General features: G+C 38.2%; 2 protein-coding genes across 23 annotated transcripts in view; one reads left to right on the forward strand and one right to left on the reverse strand.

Annotated features, from left to right (window-relative positions):
- Nucleotides 1–22,068, forward strand: part of GNPDA2 (glucosamine-6-phosphate deaminase 2) — a 43,755-nt gene that overhangs the window by 9,907 nt on the left and 11,780 nt on the right. For 3 of the 17 annotated variants that reach the window (XM_007069341.4, XM_037897856.2, XM_037897857.2), the window contains exon 7: nucleotides 3,864–12,546. The exons of 1 other annotated variant lie outside the window; for it this stretch is intronic. In XM_007069341.4, coding sequence (XP_007069403.1) covers nucleotides 3,864–3,925 — 62 coding nt within the window. In that variant the 3' untranslated portion in view covers nucleotides 3,926–12,546. Of the gene's footprint in view, nucleotides 1–461; nucleotides 12,547–22,068 lie in introns of those variants that run through there. 13 more of the 17 variants (XR_005225199.1, XR_006290114.1, XR_006290115.1 and 10 more) reach the window with 13 other exon arrangements.
- Nucleotides 4,604–22,068, reverse strand: part of GUF1 (GTP binding elongation factor GUF1) — a 48,544-nt gene continuing 31,079 nt past the window's right edge. For all 6 annotated transcript variants that reach the window (XM_043544411.1, XM_037897847.2, XM_037897849.2 and 3 more), the window contains 6 exons: nucleotides 21,229–21,372; nucleotides 19,608–19,741; nucleotides 12,317–12,418; nucleotides 9,737–9,856; nucleotides 8,486–8,522; nucleotides 4,604–7,560 (listed from right to left, as the gene is read on the reverse strand). In XM_043544411.1, coding sequence (XP_043400346.1) covers nucleotides 7,423–7,560; nucleotides 8,486–8,522; nucleotides 9,737–9,856; nucleotides 12,317–12,418; nucleotides 19,608–19,741; nucleotides 21,229–21,372 — 675 coding nt within the window. In that variant the 3' untranslated portion in view covers nucleotides 4,604–7,422. The remainder of the gene's footprint in view (nucleotides 7,561–8,485; nucleotides 8,523–9,736; nucleotides 9,857–12,316; nucleotides 12,419–19,607; nucleotides 19,742–21,228; nucleotides 21,373–22,068) is intronic.

Here is a 22,068-nt window from a genome sequence, read left to right on the forward strand (position 1 = left end):
TGTCGTGCATTTGTTCAGTAAACCAGAATTTTGAAGTTGCTAAGGCCCAAATGTGTTTTATTCAAGCCTTTGAAATAATTTGTGAAGACATTTTGCCTACTATGTGTTTTCCATAACTGAATCTGCACTATATAATCTAGTGAGATTCCTATGCTGGCTTTATATGTCAATAATTAGATCAAGTATATTTAGCATAAAGCGGTTTTCTGAGCACTAATTGCACTACCTTGTTTGTTTGATCCTTAATGCACTTTCAGTGAGTGCCTTTTTAAAATTATACTTACATAAATTGCTGCTTATAACAAAGTTGTTTCACAGCAATCAGGTTTGTTTTATTGTTCTCTTACTGATTAGGCTATGGATGTTGAGGATAAGAAATTAATGTAATCATTTTCCCAGTGTTAATGTTATGGTAGATAGAAATTGAAGTTTGTTTATTTTTTGAACCTCTTTCTCTCCAGGGCATGAACACTTACTATTTTGAGGTGTCCATGAGATCTGGGCTGCTGGCTTTTTAACTTTAATTGAAAGTGTCTTTTTCTTCCAAACACACAATTCAATGGACACTGTCAACTTAAGAAAGGCCACATTTTGGGATTTCCACAAGCCACTGGGTTTTCTTTTTACCACAATATCATTGGTAACTCACTTCTTGACTTAAATTATGAGTATCTCATTACTCTGTTACGTGTATATTTTAGCTATTCGTTGAAAAAGTAAATTTAGTGTTTATCAGTGTTGAACTTCTATTGAATGTAGTTTTTATCATTAGTCTTTGTAATCTAGAATTCTAGTCAAGATTGCCTGGACATACTGAATACTAAAACTGCTTCCTTTGACTCAATGTACTAGCTCACATAGCTCTTGATTAATAATCTTGTCACTTACAAACTTAGTAACATATCATTAGACTTACGACATTAATGGGAACACCGCTTGATAGATAGATACACGCACATATAGATACATACATTGTGTGTATGAATAGGTGTTCATACTTTTTCTTAATTACTCTGATCAGTTACACTATAATGTACTGCTTCTTTGTGTATGTAATTTTTAGAAATATTAATCGTTTTAAACTTACAACCTCAACTTATACATGGGGAGACAGACGGTTTTCTCACTTCAAGCCACAGAGGAAAGGCAATGTCAGCCAGGATTAGTAATTAGGAGTTTCTTAATCCTGGTCTTCTGATTAACTCTTTTCGGGGCCTCAATAGATATGTTTCAAAAATGCCTATCCTATTCGTTTCACTTGCCTACCACTCTCTCACCATCTCCAAAACTTTGAGTCATTTTTGTAAAATTTCAGATATGTGGTACTATACATCAAACTATAGCACAGTAACATCTGCATTATTGTTTATAGAGATAAGTCAATAGTAACTGGAGCAGCTAGTTCTAATTGTAGCCCCTCGTCCTCTTTTCACTCATTCATAACTTTCCAAAAACCTCACTTTTTGGGTTGCAGTCTTCCATACTTGATGTCTAACAATGTTTTTTAGAAAGTACGTGGGTGGGGGGGAAGGGGAACTTTTCATCTGCTTTTGTTGTAGAATGCAAAAACTTAATGTATGCCCAAAACAAATAACCAGACTCTTAATCTGGTTACAGCAAAATCAGTTGAACTGTGAACACTGGCATATAAATAATCCTCATAGGAGCGGAGTGAATGCTTTAAGTTCTTAAACTTTTAAGAGCACTTTTAAAATGTGTACACACAGAAAACTTCTGAATCTGTAGGATACACACTTTAGGAAAGGACGACTCTGGTTGCCTGCACAACTCAAGAAGTGTATACTTTCCAACAGAGGTTAACAGGAAAGTGGACAGTCCAATTGCTCTCAGTTCACTTGGCCCTTATCCAAGCCATCCAGTAATTTAAGCCTCTTCTCCTCCTCCAGGTAATGTTTTAAATGCATAATCATTTGGATCAGCTGTTTCAAGTACCTTGGGCTTTTTGCCCCAGAATGGACTGGGGCTTGTAAAATCTAGGAAACGTGAAATCTGGAACCAGGAAGTGGGTCCCCAGCTGGTACCTCTTGGGAGGGTGATCCTGATGCTAAACTCTGCTGCCCTTGTGGAGAATGGATCTTCACTCTGCTCTCCTCTAATATGTAGAGCTTGTAAATATCAGACTCGTGCCTCTAAACGTGCTGTCCCTGAAATGCACATCTACTAATGGGAAAATTAAATATGCTTCATAAAAGCAGCAGTGCAGTACTTATCTAAAAATACTATTTGTTCCTTTGGGAAACACAAATTGGGGCATATGCTCCCTCCCCCTTTTTTTCAAAAAGAGAATCAGGCAATCAAATGCAAAAAGTGTAGATGCAACTTTAAAGTATGGCTCCACTCTGAAGAAGAAGAACACACAGAGAACTTGTTGCCGGAGATACTGTGAAGGCTAAAACTTATAGCTGCATTCAAAGAAAGAACTAGATAAGTTCATGGAGGATAGGTCCATCGATGACTATTAGCCAGGATGGAACACCATGCGGTGAGTGTCCCTAGCCTCTGGGAGTGGATGACAGGATGGAACACTCAATGATTGCCTGTTCTGTTCATTCCCTCTGAAGCACCTGGCATTGGTCACTGTGGGAAGACAGGATATAGGGCTAGACAGACCATTAGTCTGACTCAGTGTGACAGCTCTCATGTTCTAAGAGTTGCTTAAGTGTCACTGTGGGTTTCTCTGTGTATCAACCATCTTTTGTGTCAAACACATTCAGTTAACATATTCCTACTTACTTTTTTTTTTTTTTTTTTAACTGCTAGCCCTACAACTATAGCCTTGGCTCTTTCCACCTCTCACATTAGCACTAGTAATAAAGATTCTTCAGAATAAGTAATATATGCTTAGTTAAACTTGAGCAAGTCCAGTGTCCTCAGATAATGTGTTTAGGAGAATGTGTATAATCATATATTGCCTTCATTAGGTTTACACAGAAAGAACTGACTGAAGTTTAGTAAACAATTCTCTTGATCAGCCACAAAATGGAACCGGATCTTTAGCTCGATTTCCTAATTGTATCAGTGCCAAAGTGTTAACGTGAGTGAAAATTAGTAAGAATTGCACTTTGACATTAAATGAATTGATGACCCTGAATGACATTAAATGAGCAGATTGTGCATAAGCAGGTGCTTCGATATGATTACTTTTCAAAGTAATCCATGATAAAAGGTTGCCGACTTGAACATTAAAGGAAATACATATTACTGTTTCTGTAGCAAGTTAATTGACCACTTCATATGTATGTAAATATGTTCTATTTGTATATTCTTGACCTTTCAGATAATTGGTCTTTGTTCTGAGAGTTTGATAGCATAAGGTGTAGTCATAAACATCTTCAGGCTGTTATGAGCATATCAAAGTATCGTATAAATTTCTGGTGGTGAAAAACTATAGATTAAGAGAATCATGCAACAATATTGTGCACTCTCTAACTTGGACACAAACCCACAGCTGTGTTTGTTAGTCTTTATCAGTGTGTACTTGAAATTAAATTGAAAAGTCTTAAATAATGGTCCTGCATGCATATCTGATGATTACAGAATTGTTACATTTCCCATTCATGTCCCTATTCAGTTTGTTCATATGTAGTCGTGGTATAATGTCCACAAATAACACAGGAACGACATGTTGCTTCTTCTGCCTAAGTGAATTAATAGCTAGGTGCCAGTATAGAGTTGATTGTTCTTAAATTTTTTTTTGAGTGCCCATTCTGCTTTTCTCTAGTTCAATGCATATGTTAATGTATATACCTATGTGCAGTTAAAAACAGCAAACAAACAATGTAGAGAGGAAATGTGTGCTAATAACTAATGTAAAACAGGCACTGTTGCTTTTTTCCCCCAAGGTTTAATGCATGTTCACAATAAACTTGTGGACCCACTGTACAGTATGAAAGAAGAAAACTGAAGAAGGAATTGAGGAACTCCATGTGGGTAAACACCATTTTTAGGTAGCAGACAAACTTACTGCTATGCAATATGCTGAAAACTGGCTAAAATGGGAAATCTTAAGTACTGTATTTTTTAAAAAATCCAGTATCTCTATTTACATTCCATCTCTATACATTGTATTGTGCATTTGTTTTAATATTTTGTAGATGTGAATTCATTGGCTGCTACAGTAAGTAAACAAGAATAGAGCAAATGTAAATGGCAGTTACATACTATGAGAAATAAACAGCAGTGTATTCTTAACACAACAATGTACTGTTTGACTGTGTGGGAGAAAATTATACTTTAGCTTAAGCAAAAGTCCACGGCTCCACCAGTACAAGATACACTTCTCATTTTTTCGTGTCTCACTATAGGCAAAATGCTTTTGGGCTTTCACATGTCAAACGTTATGGACTTGTAACAGATGCACAACTTTGCTTATGAAGTGCTCTGTTTATATCTAATATGCATTGAACTTTTGCACTTTGGTAGCCTTAAATTAATCTTATACCAATAGCTTCTGGGCGTTTAAGTCCTACTGTACAATACTCAGGCATATAAAAGTATGAAAACTGCCTAAAAATAGAGGACCCTTTCAAACAGTTACAATAACTTATTCAATTATGTGCATATTATACTTCTGCCATAGCACTTTTATTACATGTTTCAAGTTTATTTAGGAATTTTATATTTTGGTAATTATGAACTCTATAGATAATACATTCAATATGTTCCTTTTTGGAGATGAATTGCCAGTTACATTAATGATGATGTGATCCAATAATTGTAAAGGGAGGTTAATTGCAGTAAGAATGCCTAAAAATCCAGAGGGCTAGTATTGAAACAAGTCTGAATGTAAACAGAACCACTTTGCAGTACAATAGTTACTTTGCACTGTAGATTGCTATAAATGTTGAACTGTTACTAAAAATGCCACTCTTTTCTACTGTTACTCCAAGTAAAGCTTAAATTCACAAAAACCTTACCATGTTTGTTTTGTTTTTGATGTGAACTGTAGTCTGAGAATAAACATTTCAGGTTTCAAAAACAAAGGTTTAGTGAAAGGATAGTGTACCTTTCTCTAGGTATGGGCAAAGCTAACATATTGTGCCAGACCAGCTCCTTTATGCCAGCAGTAAATTCCCTTTTAAAATATCCACTGAAAGAGATGGGCTAGATCTGATGGTATGTTCCTCTTCATCTATTGTAATATTTAAATAGTCTTGGCTTTCAAAATAGTAATTATCTACAGTGGAAAAAAATGTTCCTTAGCCATAAATGTGGATTTATAGTTGAACAGGCACTGACCAGTAAACTGCTGTTTTTCTGCCTCTCTCCTTTGATACTTTAATAGCAAATTTTACTTAAGTATGTGTTTTAAACACACAAATCAAGTATACCAGCCTCTTGTTACTATTGCTATATAGAAACTAAATGCAAAACTAACCTTTCCTGCTAAAGTACTTCATGCTTTAAATTCTCACTTTGCTGGAGTGGCTGAAGAATCCTACTTTAAGTGTGGTCCACCCTACACTGACCTGTGTGTGAGTGCGCTGAGGATTTTACATGTTTCAGATTGTGGTTTTTTTTTTTTTTTTGCTATTACAGCATTCATCTACTACAAGGGTTCTTAAAAGTGGGAGTCAGGACCCCTTAGGGGGCTTGCAAGGTTATGTGAGGGGTCATGAGCTGTCAGCCTCCACCCCCAAACCCTGGTTCACCACCATCATTTATAATAGGGTTAAATATAAAGTGTTTTTAATTTATAAGGAGGTGGGGAGAGGGTCATACTCAGAGGCTTCCTGGGTGAAGGAGGGTCACTAATACAAAAGTTTGAGAACCACTGATTACTAAAACTGGCCAAACAGCTGCTGGTTTATGCAGTTTTTCTAAAATAGCAGCTTGTGAAGACAAGTTGTGAAAAGGATTAATTTCAGTCCTCTGGCTGAGAATACTTTCTCACAGTAATAGTAACATGATTGTTTTATAGCTGTAATTAAACTTTGACACTACCCCTCTTTTGGTATTGTTTGGATTAAAGCAGGAGGTCATGTGTAACCTTCTCCTAATCTGTTCACTTTAAAACACTGCATGAAACAAGTTTTCTAATTCAAAGGACACTTATCCCTCAATTTGTCTGGAGTGCATCAAGTTTAGTTGGAGCCTAATACAGAATAGTTGGCTTCTCACCTGTAGTAAAACATCTTTGCTCAAGTGATGTGCTATAACACTTCCACAGAGCAGGATGTCCCCTTCAACAGGCTGAAATTAAGGATTTCATTCCTGTAAGCATGACAGTTTTCTAAACTGTGTTTTAGAGGTTGTTCCTAACCTTATGTTACTAAGGTGAGGCATGTTATACCATTTGCTGAATGTGGGTGAGCTCCCTCTAGAGACTGAGCTAGAAACATCTACCCTGACTTCCTAAGAAGCAAACTAAAGCCTAATCATGCAACTCCTCCCTGCCTCCCACACATTTTTGAAACAGACATCAGATACTTAAGCACCTCATACTTGTCTTTCACATTCTTGCCATAAATTAGGTGTATGTCTTCACTCTGACCTAGATAAGGGGTATGCCCTCTGTGCTGTCACTTACCTGTATCCATGAAATAGGTGATAGGAAAGGGAATTACATGGGATCAAAGAAAAGGAGTACTTGTGGCACCTTAGAGACTAACCAATTTATTTGAGCATAAGCTTTCGTGAGCTACAGCTCACTTCATCAGATGCATGAGCTTATGCTCAAATAAATTGGTTAGTCTCTTAAGGTGCCATAAGTACTCCTTTTCTTTTTGCGAATACAGACTAACATGGCTGTTACTCTGATACATGGGATCAGTAATGCCCCGTACCTAGTCTTCTACAGTTGCTGTTTTCAGAAGCCTTGAGGTCTCCTAATATTGAGCCAACTCTCTGTGTTGAGGTATATGATCTCTCCTAATTGTCAGTTCCTAAATGACTGTTTTACACTTGCTGGTGGAGTAACGGTCTAGCTTGTTTCACTAATGTGGAGCTGGTGTGCCCTTTTCCTTGTACTTACATAAAAATCAATTATATTGCCCTGACCTTCAAATAATGTACTTCCAGGAATTTGAGATCTAAAGTGCACCATCTATTACTTCTTGTGTGCAGAGTTAGAAAAGGAAGTTGGGGGTTGGCCACACCTGCAGTGCTTTAAAGCAAGCTCCTCCTGAGACTGGATTCCATAATCACCCGCAGTCATTCTAGCTGAATTTCATTGTACACATTACAAAATAATGTATGGTAATAAAATCTGAAATGTAGACTTCAAGTACAGTCTTTCAATTAAAATTTGTTCCCCGTATAGCTGTAGCCACATGTACAAAATTAAATATGGTAAGTAACACAAACATACCCCCAGCAATAAATTATACATTAACCTCATCCTGCCATTTGCCCAGCAAAAGCTAGATAGAAGCATCAGAGTTGCAGAGTTTTGGTCTCCAATTATTTTTCAGATTGTCTCTTTAGAACACTTATAAAGGCATCTTTTGGCACTTCCACATTGCCAATTTTCCTCATCTTTTTCTTTCCTTCTGCTTGCCTCTTCAAAAGCTTCATTTTCCGTGTAATATCTCCACCATACTATTAAAAAGGAAAGATGTGTTAACTTGGTATATTGTATAGATAGTACAGTATAAAAAACAGTAAGAGCTGTGCTATACAGTATCAGTAGCTATTTAGCCATCAGTTTTTGAAAAGACTAATTATATGAGATGTCACCTCAGGTCAAATCAGTTTTTGAAAAGCCTAATTATATTAGATGTAACCTCAGGTCAAATCTAACTCCCACCACTCATCTTAAATTACCAATATTTAAGAGGGAGAAGAGGAGCCAGTGAACAACCTGTAATTTAGGCATTTACACAGGCAGGAGCTTCCATTATCTCATTTATCACATGAGATATCTACCATCACTAAGGAAAGTAAAGGGTTCTTCTGTAACTTATGTCCTTAGACCTCTGACAAGCATAATCAATTTTTTCTGTAATTCTCTCTAGTTCTGTGAACAGTTATGCACTACATCCTTGAATCTGTATTATCTTGGTTAAGCAATGAAAAACCCAAAGTCAAGCCTAGTCACAATGAGTCTCTACAGAGAAACTGTTTCACAATAACTCACCCAAGTCATTTGGGAAAGACTGAGGGATAGTGAATTTGAGACTCTTAGGTATACAGTAGATGTGCAGCTTTGAAAAAGCTGTCAGTTTCTCTAAATCACAGTGTAAATATAGTGCAAGCAGACAACAGAATCAGTATCAGAAAATTGTATTTTAGAATGAAAATCTAAACAACATAATTGTATAAATAAGAGGACCTTGTCACTGGAGCTTGAAAGTGAGAGGGACAAGTGAGCCAGAAAACAGTAAAGTACAAAAATGAAACAGTGTGGTACGGAGAGGGACATGGGAGAGTAAACAGATGGACCATATTGCCCTAGCTGGACCACTGAAAGTGTCTATATTCAAATATCAGAAATACCCCCCTCCCCGAATTGAAAAATACCTACGCATTTTGCCACAACGTTCTTTCTGTAAGCTTTCACTCTGTAAGAGAGAAGATACCATATACTATCTGTATACATCATCAACATGTCAGTACATTTCCAACACACAAGCCCTAATACATTCCAAGAAGTAGCCAGTACTAACCCAAATCTGTGGGTGGCAAAATGTTTTTAGGTAGTTTGTCTAGGATGCTTGGGTATTGTCATACAGATCACTAGTGTTTCTTTTAAAATCCTCCAGTCCAAGTCAGCTAGGAGGCTAAGCCTCAAACTGATATTTTTGAATTCTGGAAGCATCCATTAAAGGGTATATATAAAAATAACTAGCACAGTACAATCCCTTTTCTAGTTAATGATCTTACCTGTGACTTATTTCAAATTGACTAACACTCAAAAGTTTACAATAATGTCACTAAGCAAAAAATAGAACCTAATGGAGCCAGTGGCACAGTGTTATTGCAAATGAACTGATGACAAAGCCCTACCATCTGTATGATTAGCTTATTAAATATGTGCTATGATTCTTAGTATTCATACATTTTAGAATCTATTTCCACTTAGGACCCAAAAGCCACCCAGGGTTATTTATTTAGCACTACCCAAATCCCACAATCCTTTGCAGCTACAAAAGCTGACTGCACTGGGGTCATGCCAAGAAACCATGGTTAGTTTGGAGTGGGAGTACTGTAGGTGCTGGTAGGGAACAGCTGGCTTGCAGAGCCTGCATTAGACTTCCCTTGGAGTGAGTATGTGGGAACAACTACCTTTGCTCAGTCCCCGGGGTCCTAGTGTTCACCACGTACTCAGCACTGCGACCTGATTTTGTTGGAGAGAGACTATTCTACCCGTCCCAGAAATCACTCCCTTGTGATTTACTGTGCTTGATCCATTAAGAAACATTACCTGGTTTTATACTGAATAAAATTACAATATGACAATTATTCAACTTTACTGCCATCAAAAGAATATTAGATTCAAATCTGAAGATCGAATATTTGTTTTATTTTGGGAGATTAGTACTATATAAATGAGAGGAAAAAAAATGTAGGCCCCACAAGTAATTTTCCCACTGGCTGCAACTGAGGGGCAGTACCTCCTGCTGTTTACCCCTAAACAGGCTAGATTTTACAACAAAATCTGTTTGTTTATGGCTGCAGGGACAAATTTTAAAAATATTTAAAAACAAATAAAACATTTCCTCATCATAATATCTTAAAAAGATAGCTAAAGCCAGGGGGAAAAGGTGTAACTTACGTTTCTCTTGCAATGACTTTGCTGCCAAGAGCAGCCTGGATGGCTATTTCAAACAACTGTCTAGGAAGAGCATCTTTTAAACGTTCACACATGGCTTTGCCAACAGCATACGCTTTGTCTCTGAAAGGGAAATTCACTACTGTTTTCTGAGAGAATAATGCAGCTTGAGAGAAAACACCTGAGAATCATCATTAACAGTTTTCTAGATAGTAAGTATTGTTCCTAAAAAGGGTCTATTTCCCTATTAAAATCAAAGATATTCTGATCCTAGCATAATACTCTATCCAAGGTGAGGAGAAAGACCACTGCACCTGCAGCCTATCAGTTCATATAAGATAAATGATAATTTGATTACATTAACAAAGTGCTTTTCAAATAATCTTCAGTAATTAAATGTGTAGACTGTTATAAAACATGTATCATATTGAATACTTAACCCAAATAAGTTTAGTATAGTTCAGAGCATTTTGATATAAAGGTATATAATTTGAGAATTCTGGTCCTTTTTTGACTTCCTCAAATCCCTGGACTCTATATTAAAAGTTAATAATGCTGTGATAGCAAAGAGAATGTGTTTGGCTAGCCTGGGGGTATGTTTGGAAGAAATTCAACTTGTCTCAGTGATTTGAGATGGGAGGATTTTATTTGTGGAAGATAAGAAGTGTGGGTAATAGTGTGTTGAAGGGGAACACATTTTTGGGGGTGAGGTGGAGAACTTCAATTGGCTTGCTTGTACATCTTTTTTTTTAAAAAAATGTATACCTCAGACTTTGGCTAGGAACTTAATAAACTGAAATAAAAGGGCTGCCTCTATAGATTGAGGCATAATCCAGACACACACAAAATAAGATTATAATTTCAGCAGTTATTTCTTAGATTTTTACAAGGGGAGGTGGATTTTTAATCTATTAGAGGTTTAATAGGTCAGTACAGTCCTCTCAAACATTTACTCACAAAACAGTTACGTTCAGAAACATTTTTAAATGTTTCTCTTAACTTATTAGTAGACATTATCTAAAGGCATTCTGCATTAGCACATATTTCAGATTTTGAAAGCATGAAATGACAGATAGCAAATTTACACTGAAAAGCTCCAAAAAGGCTAGAAGACAAAGTTATGTGTTGACAGTTTTGTTGTGGTCTGAAAACAAAAAAATTTTTTATATTGTCCTGTATCAGAACATTTTATAGCAAGCAGTAGCTGAAAATATATGCTTTACAGAGTTTGATACAGCAACATTTGAGCTTCCCTTTATCTGTACAATAGATAGCTGCAGTAAAATAAATAGCTGCAAGTTAACGCTATAAATATATATGTTTAAGATGCGTATGGGTGTGTATATTTATGACAGGTGATGCTGGTAGCAATCCCCGTTATTTAGGTTACATAACACTTTCCATTATAATATATGCAATCTAGTTACAGCGTGAGGAGAGAGATTGAAAGATGCAGCGATAAGAGGAAATGATACTGAGTGGGATTTAAGTGTCAATTTTAGGATAACGGGAACAATGATTTTAAGGTTAGTTCTGATGAAAGGAAGCAGTTCAGGAGTGAGTTCCCAAATAGAGAAGTACCTGTTTAAAAGCAATAATCAACTACAAAGAGATGCAGTTGAGAGATAAAATATCAATTTTTTAGGAACAGTGTGAACAAGTGGGAAAATGAGTAGGCATAGGCTTAATGTGAGAGACTAGGGAACCCATGGAAAATTCTGAAAGCCAGAAGATTAAATCAGAGAGTTGATTGCAAGGATGAATGAAACAATCTTCCTGGAGAAAGACAGTTTTGCTTTGTTATTCTGACCCTCTGAAGTTAAGAAATCAAAGAATTTAGGAAAGATTGTAGTTTGTCATAACAGAAAATAACTAAAGTGTAAATATGAATTTCAGCAACTGCAGATTAAGGTTCAAACATCTTGGAAGGAAGAGAAAAACTAAAAGAAGAGGAGAATTAAGGACACTAGTAAAGATAGTAGTTGGAAGAACAAGTGGAAAGTTGTAACAAGAGGAACACAACCAGAACATCATGTACTGCAGGAAGTTGCAACAGGACACCTGACTTTACAATGTATACATTCCTCTGCAGCTTCAAAATGTTGCATCTAATGTCTCGTTACAAAATTAAACTGAGATAATATTAAATTTAAATGGCATTGACGTAATCTGGAGCATGAAACAACTGACAACTTTCAATTGTGTACCTTTGGTAAGTTTGCTTCCCTTATTTTCAACAATCCTCTCCACAAGATCTGTGTCCCCTTTTTTAAGCTCTCTTCAAATGGTTAACACTTTTTTTTCCTTAATGTGAACGTTTTGCTTATAGGCAATTACCTGTCCTCCTTTTTACAACTTCCACTTCCTGTTTTTCTAGTTAAGTATTTGCATCTCTTTCTAAAAATCACAAATATGTGATTCTTAATTCTCTCCTAATTATAAAACATCTCTCTTCCTTTGCAGATCATTCCTGAAGGTGGTTGCATGATGAAATCCTCATTGCTTTTTCACTAATATATGCTGAAAATATAAAGCAGCAGCATTTTCATTCACTGATTGGGATTCTCCAGTTCATCTACTTACTTGTGTACAACAGTTCCCAATTCTTCAACAGAGTTTCCATTTAAAAGAATATCCATTTTGACAAGGTCTGCTGCCTGGTATCCTGCATCTTCATAATCAAAACTAAAGGAAAAAAAAAAAAGTCAACTGCAACCTTGTAATTGATACTATAGTCTCTATTCCAGGAATCTTTTAGACCTTTAGCATTTGTTTTGTATACACATTTTAATAAAATACTTGGATTTTCATTACAGGAGGGGTACTGCAATTTTTAACCATATTTTAATAAATCCGTTCTCTCTCCAAAACTGAATTATAAGTACACTGTGGGCAAAAGCTTGTTCTAAAACGCAGGCAGGAAGGCAGCACCCTTTCTTCTAGCTACTGAACAGGGGTTAGTCTCATATAGACTCATAGACATTAAGGTCAGAAGGGACCATTATGATCATCTAGTCTGACCTCCTGCACAATGCAGGCCACAAAATCTCACCCACCCACTCCTGTAACAAACCCCTGACCTATGTCTGACCTTCTGAAGTCCTCAACTCGTGGTTTAAAGACTTCAAGGTGCAGAGTATCCTCCAGCAAGTGACCTGTGCCCAATGCTGCAGAGGAGGTGAAAAACCCCCAGGGCCTCTGCTAATCTGCCCTGGAGGAAAATTTCTTCCTGACCCCAAATATGGCGATCAGCTAAACCCTGAGCATGTGAGCAAGACTCACCAGCCAGACACCCAGGAAAGAATTCTCTGAAGTAACTCAGATCCCACCCTATCTAGTGTCCCATCACAGGCCATTGGGCATATTTACCGCTAATTAATTAATTGCCAAAATCAGGCTATCCCATCCCCACCATAAACTTATCAAGCTTAGTCTTGAAGCCAGATATGCCTTTTGCCTCCACTGCTCCCCTTGGAAGGCTATTCCAGAACTTCACTCCTCTGATGGTTAGAAACCTTCGTCTAATTTCAAGTCTAAACTTCCTGATGGCCAGTTTATATCCATTTGTTCTTGTGTCCACATTGGTACTGGGCTTAAATAATTCCTCTCCCTCCCTGGTATTTATCCCTCTGATATATTTATAGAGAGCAATCGTATCTCCCCTCAGCCTTCTTTTGGTTAGGCTAAACAAGCCAAGCTCTTTGAGTCTCCTTTCATAAGACAGGTTTTCCATTCCTCGGATCATCCTAGTAGCCCTTCTCTGTACCTGTTCCAGTTTGAATTCATCCTTCTTAAACTTGGGAGACCAGAACTGCACACAATATTCCACATGAGGTCTCACCAGTGCCTGGTATAATGGTACTAACACCTCCTTACCTGTACTGGAAATACCTCGCCTGATGCACCCCAAGACCGCACTGGCTTTTTTCACAGCCATATCACATTGGCGGCTCATAGTCATCATATGATCAACCAATACTCCGAGGTCCTTCTCCTCCTCTCTTACTTCCAACTGATGAGTCCCCAGCTTATAACAAAATTTTTTGTTATTAATCCCTAAATGCATGACCTTGCACTTTTCACTATTAAATTTCATCCTATTACTATTACTCCAGTTTACAAGGTCATCCAGATCTTCCTGTATGATATCCCGGTCCTTCTCTGTATTGGCAATACCTCCCAGCTTCGTGTCATCCACAAACTTTATTAGCACATTTCCACTTTTTGTTCCAAGGTCAGTAATAAAAAGATTAAATAAGATTGGTCCCAAAACTGATTCCTGAGGAACTCCACTAGTAACCTCCTTCCAGCCTGACAGTTCACCTTTCAGTAGGACCCATTGTAGTCTCCCCTTTAACCAGTTCCGTATCCACCTTTCAATTTTCATATTGATCTCCATCTTTTCCAATTTAGCTAATCATTCTCCATGTGGAACTGTATCAAATGCGTTACTGAAATCCACTGCATTTCCTTTGACTAAAAAAATCTGTTCCCTTCTCAAAGAAGGAGATCAGGTTGGTTTGGCAAGATCTACCTTTTGTAAAATCATGTTGTATTTTGTCCCAATTGCCATTGACCTCAATGTCCTTAACTACTTTCTCCTTCCTTGACCTTTCCAAGACCTTGCATACTACAGATGTCAAACTAAGAGGTCGGTAGTTACCCGGATCACTTTTTTTTCCTTTCTTAAAAATAGGAACTATGTTAGCAATTCTCCAGTCATACGATACAACCCCTGAGTTTACAGATTCATTAAAAATTCTTGCTAATGGGCTTGCAATTTCATGTGCCAATTCCTTTCATATTCTTGGATTAAGATTATCTGGGCCCCCCAATTTAGTTTCATTAAGCTGTTCGAGTTTCGCTTCTACCTCGGATGTGGTTATATCTACCTCCATATCCTCATTCCCATTTGTCATCCTACCATTATCCCTAAGCTCTTCATTAGCCTCATTAAAGACTGAGGCAAAGCATTTGTTTAGATATTGGGCCATGCCTAAATTATCCTTAACCTCCACTCCATCCTCAGTGTTTAGTGGTCCCACTTCTTCTTTCTTTGTTTTCCTCTTATTTATATGGCTATAGAACTTTTTACTATTGGTTTTAATTATCTTTGCGAGGTCCAACTCTCCATGGCTTTTGGCCTTTCTCACTTTATCCCTACATTTTCTGACCTAAATAAGGTAGCTTTCCTTGCTGATCCCTCCCATCTTCCACTCCTTGTAGGATTTCCGCTTTTTCTTAATCAACTCTCTGAGATGCTTGCTCATCCAGCTTTGTCTACAACTCCTGCCTATGAGTTTTTTCTCCTTTCTTGGGATGCAGGCTCCTGATAGTTTCTGCAACCTTGACTTGAAGTAATTCCAGGCCTCCTCTGCCTTTAGATCCACAAGTTCTTCAGTCCAATCCTCTTCCCTAACTAATTTCCTTAATTTTTTAAAGTTAGCCTTTTTGAAATAAAAAAGGCTAATCACAGATCTATTTTTGTTTATGCTTCATTTAGTTTGAACTGAATCAGCTCATGATCGCTCGAACCACAGTTGTCCCCTACAACCATTTCTTCTATGAGGTCCTCACTACTCACCAAAACCAAATCTAAAATGGCATCCCCTCTTGTTGGTTCAGCAACAGCTTGGTGAAGGAATCCATCAGCTATCGCATCCAGGAAAATCTGAGCCCTATTATTATTACTAGCACTTGTCCTTATCTGGGAAGTTAAAGTCTCCCATGATCACACAATTCCCATTCGTATTTACTTCACTGAAAACATTAAAGAGGTCTCTATCCTTATCCAAATCGGATCCCGGTGGTCTATAGCATACCCCAAGCACTATCCCGGGGAGGCTCTAGTAGCTTTCTTCCCCAGTGTGTTTGCCCAGACAGACTCTGTCTTATCCATTCCATCATCACTTATTTCTTTACAGTCTACCTCATTATTGATATACAATGCTATTCCACCACCTTTGCCTTTATTTCTGTCTTTCCTAAACAGCACATACCCTTCAATACCTGTAGTCCAGTCATGACTACTATTCCACCATGTTTCTGTTATCCCTATAATATCTGGTTTCACTTCCTGCACCAATAGCTCTAGTTCCTCCATTTTGTTACCTAGGCTCCTTGCATTAGTGTACAAACATCTTAATTTTTGCCATTTGGCTTCTCTCACATTCTTTACCCGATTAGGCACAGACATTCTACTGCCAGTATCACCTATTAGACTGGTATCTACACTACCCTTCCTCCTAATGTCCATTCTCCTACCCACGGCTGTATCCTTTCTTACTTCGTTTTCTTCCCTCTCAATGCTAAAATCTGGCGTGGAGATTACCTGGACATCTCCCAACCATCTCCCCCAAATTCCTAGTTTAAAGCTCTCTTAATCAGTTGTGCCAGCCTCCATCCTAGAAGTCTATTTCCCTCCCTGCTCAGGTGAAGTCCATCCCGAGAGAACAGTCCTCTGTCCATGAATGCTTCCCAGTGGCCATACATCCCAAAGCCCTCCTTATAGCACCACTGCATGAGCCATCTGTTGATCATTATAATCTTTCAAACCTTTGTTGCCCTTCTCTAGGAATAGGCAGAATCCCACTGAAGATCACCTGAGCCTCAATTTCCTTAAGCGTCTTCCCCAGTCTGGGATAGTCTCCCTTGATACGTCCCAGCGAGAATCTAGCCGTATCATTTGTTCCCACATGAAGGACAATCAGTGGATTCTTTCCCGCTCCCATTAGGATCCTCTTCAGCCTCAGGTCCACGTCCTGTATCTTCACACCCGGCAGACAGCACACCCTTCTTTTCTCTTGATCAGCTCTGGTTACAGGCCTGTCTATTCTTCTCAGTAAGGAGTCCCCAATCATGTAGACCTGCCTTTTCCTGGTGATGGTGTGATTCTCTGGTCTATCCCCTGTTCCCTCTGGCTGCAAGTCCTCTCGATTCCTATTGTCCCTTGCAATCCTCTGCAACCCATCCCGTATCCTCCTGGGACTCATATTTGGTGTTATCTCCATTGACTCTTCCCCTCTTCCTGTAGGACTAGGTGCTCTTCTCTTCTTCACCTCTTCTTCACCCTCTCACCTTCAGTGACCACCTGCTGTGCCCCTTCATTTTCCAACTCTGCAGATCTGTTCCTGAGCTCTATTTCTACTTCGCTAGCCCATCTTTTCCTCTGCCTGGTTCTCTTAGTCACATGCCTCCACTGTCCACTTTTCTCACCCAGTAGTCTCCCCTCAGAGGTCTTGGGTCCTGCTTCCATCTGCAAGTCTGAGCTTTTCCCTTCAGCCTCCTCATGTCTTTGCTCCATCATCCACTCGAACCCCCTTCTAAACTCAACCAGAGTTTCCACCTGCATCTCCAATCCTCAGATCTTGACTTCCATCAGCTCTATCAGGCGGCACTTCATGCAGACGAAACTCTTTTCAGGATCATGTACATGCCACAGCTTCTACATCCAGGCATCTTCATTGTGTCTTCCGCTGCTTGGGTCACTACCACTGCTGCCTCTGCACCTGTCATAGCCTTCTCACCTAAGTCAAATACCTTCTCCAACAGAACTCCCACTCAAACTCCCCTGTTTACAGCTCTGTTTGCTGGCTCCTGTGCCGCTGCAGCTGTCTGTGCCGCTGCCTGACTCGCTGGCTACCTTTATAGGACCCCCTTCTCCTCCAATAGAATACCTTCTCCTCAGGACCCACCATCCCCACTGGATTCTCCAGGAGCCACTCAGGGATACCAGATCCAAGAAACTTCTTTCCCACCAAGCCAACATGAGAGCACCAGTGTGAGGAGCTTCTTTGGACCAACCTTAAAGCCTCAGCCTTTGAAACTTCCCCTCCAAGTGGCTCCAGCAGAGCCTTTATACATTCTGATGTAATGAGAATCCTAAACCTCAAAACAAACTCCGAACTGTTTTTTATATGCACTCCATTTGACTAATTGGTTGCTCTCCTCCTACTCCTGTCAGGTTCCAATGCTCAATTTGCTGCCAGATCTCCCTCTCTCTCACCCCCACCCCCAGCCATCATGCTTCTCCCCATCTCTCTCACCTTCATTTCCACCCTCCACCACACCCCTTTTTAATCACCTCCCTCCCTCCTCCGACTCTCCTTCCCCTTCATTTTTCTTTCTATCCACCCTCTCCCCTTTCCTGTTTTCTTTCTCCCTGCCAGTTCAGCCACACAACACACAAAAAACACCAACATCCAATCAAACCTATATTCATAAAACATATTTAAGGACAAAACCAAAAACCTCACTACAACATGCAGAACCACCAATCTTGCAATCCTGTCACTGTAAATCAAAGAGTTCTCTCTTGCTACCCATTGAATTATATGAACGTTGATTAAACTGCAATCTTTTTAGGCAGGGAACTGTTATTCTTATGCCAGTAAAATGTCTAACACAATTGTGGATATTAAAAAGTAAATCATGAGACCAGTATCAAAGCATAATGCATCTTACTACCAAATCTCCTGAGATCAGGTTTCAATAATAAGAGGCACGTTTGTTGGCTTAAATCCCATCTATCTCGCAACATATTCCTTTCACCTAAACTCCTAAAGGCTGCTGGTAAGTATATGCACATTTTTATAGCTACCAGATGTAAAGATTATTTTACCTAAAGGAACAAAATTTCATCTCAATATGCAGAAAATTATTTGCTTAATTCTCAGAACAAAGTTGAGAATATATCCCTTCATCTGGGCTTCAGACTTGTATTAATGAATTAACATTTTGAAAGGTTTCCTTCTCACATTGGAAAGAAGAACTAATGAATAAAAGTACATTGTCAAGGGTCTCTTTAACAAGTAGATAATGCTAGTTCTCACATTAGAGCACTGGACACTGCATAATGTACAGCTGGCAAGGGGATAGTTATATATCGCAGTGAATTATGTTAGCCGATTTCTAAACTGACTGCCACTGATTTTCATAACATGACCTGATTTATTAGGCTGGGATTTTCAAACCCCTGTCTGCAGGTCTGAGTGTAACTTAATGAAGAACTGATAATAGGAAATTCCATTACCAATAACAATCACATACCCAAAATGGGTGGAAGCTACTGTACTTACACCTTATACATGCTTTCTCTCTACAATGTGTGTCATTTAGCCATTGTTATTGCAGAACTGATATATAAGAAAAGGGAATGTCAGGAGTTTCTTCTTCTACAAGTCGGGTTTCTTCTGTTTTATTCCCAGTTCTGTCAGTGATGTACAGTATGGCCTTGCCTCAGTTTGCTCATCTGCAAAATGGGTTTAATATCTTCCTATTCCACAGGAACGTTCTACAGCTTTTATGAAAGAAGCTGCTGTAGTAGAGTTTTATTAATAACATTAGATTTTAAAAGTTTTATTTTTAACATTGTTATACACTGCCCTTGCTAAGTATGCAAAATATTCATAGCGCGCCCATGCGCGCGCGCGCACACACACACAATATTATAAACAGACATAAGTCAAGATCTCTTACATTTCACAAAATCTTATTTTGGTGAAACATTCAACATCTACTGGTAACCTTCTTCCCACCCCATTCACCCCCCCCCCCCTTTTTTTTTTAAGCTTTCTGGTAGCAGTCTGAGCAAAGATGTATTTGTTTTAGCCAAACATGAACATAACGGTAAGTTTATCCAATCTTTCACTGTTGTATCCCTTGTCCTTGCCATATCCCCACCATCTGTCATCCCCTTCTCTGTTATGTTTAATCTACATTGTAAACTCCTTGAGGAAATGCTATTACACATGGCTATGCTTCCCTGAATACGGTGTTTAATGATAATAATGAGTTGAGCACTTACTTCTCATTTGTGTCTTTGAAAATCTCACTCAAAATTCTTAAACTGTATTTTAAGAAAAAAAAAAATTACCTAGCATATCCAGAAGAGAGTGATTTCAAAGCATCATAAAAATCCACCACAATTTCATTCAGCGGGAAGATATATTTCAGCATAACCCTGTGCTCATCAATGTACACCATGTCCTTCTGAACAGCCCTGCGAGTCTAATAAATATGACGCTTTAAAAGAATGAACTCTCCTCAGCAGAAAAATCTCACAACACAAATACAGAACAAACGGGCAAATATGGGGCTATTATTATACAAAGGTTCTGGCAACAAGCCATCAGACAGTTTGAGCACTTTTTTTTTTTTTAAAGTAGTTTTGTTTAGATTCCCAGAATTCATGGAGAATTACAGCATCATAATTCAAGAAGTGGCCATTTTTGCACTAATGGTCTAGAGATCCATCCCATGCATATATTTCCTAATGCCTCTTGTCTCATCACTGAAAATCTTAAGAGCTTCTGCTGCTGCTCCCTAATGTCCTAATCTTGCAAGCAGTTCTTCGTGGGTGGGCTTTACATCTACAGGCAGCCCCAATAAAGTCAAGGTTGTTAGACACAGGAGACCAGCCATGATGGGGCGCTTGCAGGATCAGGGCCCAACTCCTTTCAATAGTCTTATTTTTACATATTTATTTATTCTACTATACGTCTTCATCCCATATATACTTTCGGCACTAATGTAACAGACATAGTAGTATACTGTCCTGAATTATGTATACTGTAATTTTGTATACTACAAAACATTTTGTGACAAAGTTTGTATATACAAAACCATATAAAATACTGCTTTTAGGAACAGTGTTTCATTTATTTTTAATGTACACATTTAAAAAAAATAGAGTAAAATATTGCAAATGCAACAGGGGAAGGTGTTTGGGTAAAGAATCAAGCTTTTAAAATGTGTACTGCAGATGTAATCAATGGAAACAATGTTAGTTTTCTACCAGAATGGGATTATTTGAATCATTGACTATAATTTCCATCATCCTGCTTTGTTCAACATATGTATATGGCAGAGTCAGGTAAAACATATCATATTTGCAACACTTGTCAGAGAGACAAGAAACTGCAAAACTCCCTAAGTTAAGCAAGAGAAACTGCTGTTATTCAGGTCTGTGGATAGAAATTATATTTAATTAAATTACTCCTACATACCCTGTACCTAATACCGCCAGCATCTCCCATTGGTGATTCCCCTCCTTAGTGGTGAAACAAACTAGCAAAACCCCATCTCTTTAATTGGGAGCTGGATCAATTGTTTAAAAGACTCTCCAGGGTTGAGCTTGAGTAGCTATCTTTCACTGGATGATCTTGTATGCAGTGTCGTAGCCGTGTTGGTCACAGGACATTAGAGATGCAAAGTGGGCGAGGTAATATATTTTATTGGACCAACTTCTGATGGTGAGAGACACAAAGTTTCGAGCTACACAGAGCTCTTCTTCAGAAGTTGGTCCAATAAAAGATATTACCTTGCTAAATGACCTTATAATTCAGAAAAGTGATGTCATTCAGACCTGACAGTTTTAAATCTTGATATTACTGAGAGTATTATTACTAAACATTCCTATGGTACCCGTCACTGTGGTATCTAGATACCACATGTGGTTTAAGAGTGCAATCACAAAACGAAAATTCTATACAAACCTGACAGAGAGTTATTATTTTTCCAATATATTCATCAGGTGTTATGATAGTCCCCAAAACGGTTGGTTCCAAATATTCTGATACTGAAGATTTATCAGGAAACTCAGCAGGGTTGATAACAGTAATCTCCTCTTTTCCGTGCTCCTACAAACGGAAAGACATCAACTGAATCAAGAACTTGCTTCCACTGGAGTCCCTTTACAAGTACTTCTAGTGAACTTTATTCTCAGACCACTGATTAGAGGAAAGACATTTCTGGAAATTTATTTATGAAAATAAAAACACTTACATTATTATTTCTTGTTTCATAAGTTTTTGATGTTCATTAAGTATAAGGAAGCAGCAACATTAAAATGTAAAGATACCTTTGCAGCCTCAGGTATTAATGATTGTCTGGTACAGTAAGGCAGGTAACTATCTCCAATATCAAGTAGATTAAAACACACAATTTTACCTCTACCTTACTATTGTGCCAAATGTAGCGGACCAAAATAGAGTGTTTACTTTTAAAAACTAGGCATCATGACTGTGATCCCAATTCTGCAAGCATTTCTCACACAAAACTCCCAGAAGCAAGCCTTTTGTCAACAAAAAGTTAAATCAATGTTTATTTTGAATGAATAAAGCGTTGCTGCAGAGCATCTATAACCTCTCTTCAGAATGTTGTGGTGGCTTACAATAGACAAATGTATCTTTTTGTTACATGTAAGTCTTAATTCTGGTTAAGTTAAAATACACTGAAAGTAAAGAAGAATCATCAGTGCTCAATTTTTCTATTTATTAAATTGAGTTAGTTTTAATTGTAAAAAAATCTACAGGGGTGTTACAATGGATGAAAAA

The sequence above is a fragment of the Chelonia mydas genome, chromosome 4 (genome assembly GCF_015237465.2).
Source record: "Chelonia mydas isolate rCheMyd1 chromosome 4, rCheMyd1.pri.v2, whole genome shotgun sequence".
NCBI classification, from domain to species: domain Eukaryota; kingdom Metazoa; phylum Chordata; order Testudines; family Cheloniidae; genus Chelonia; species Chelonia mydas.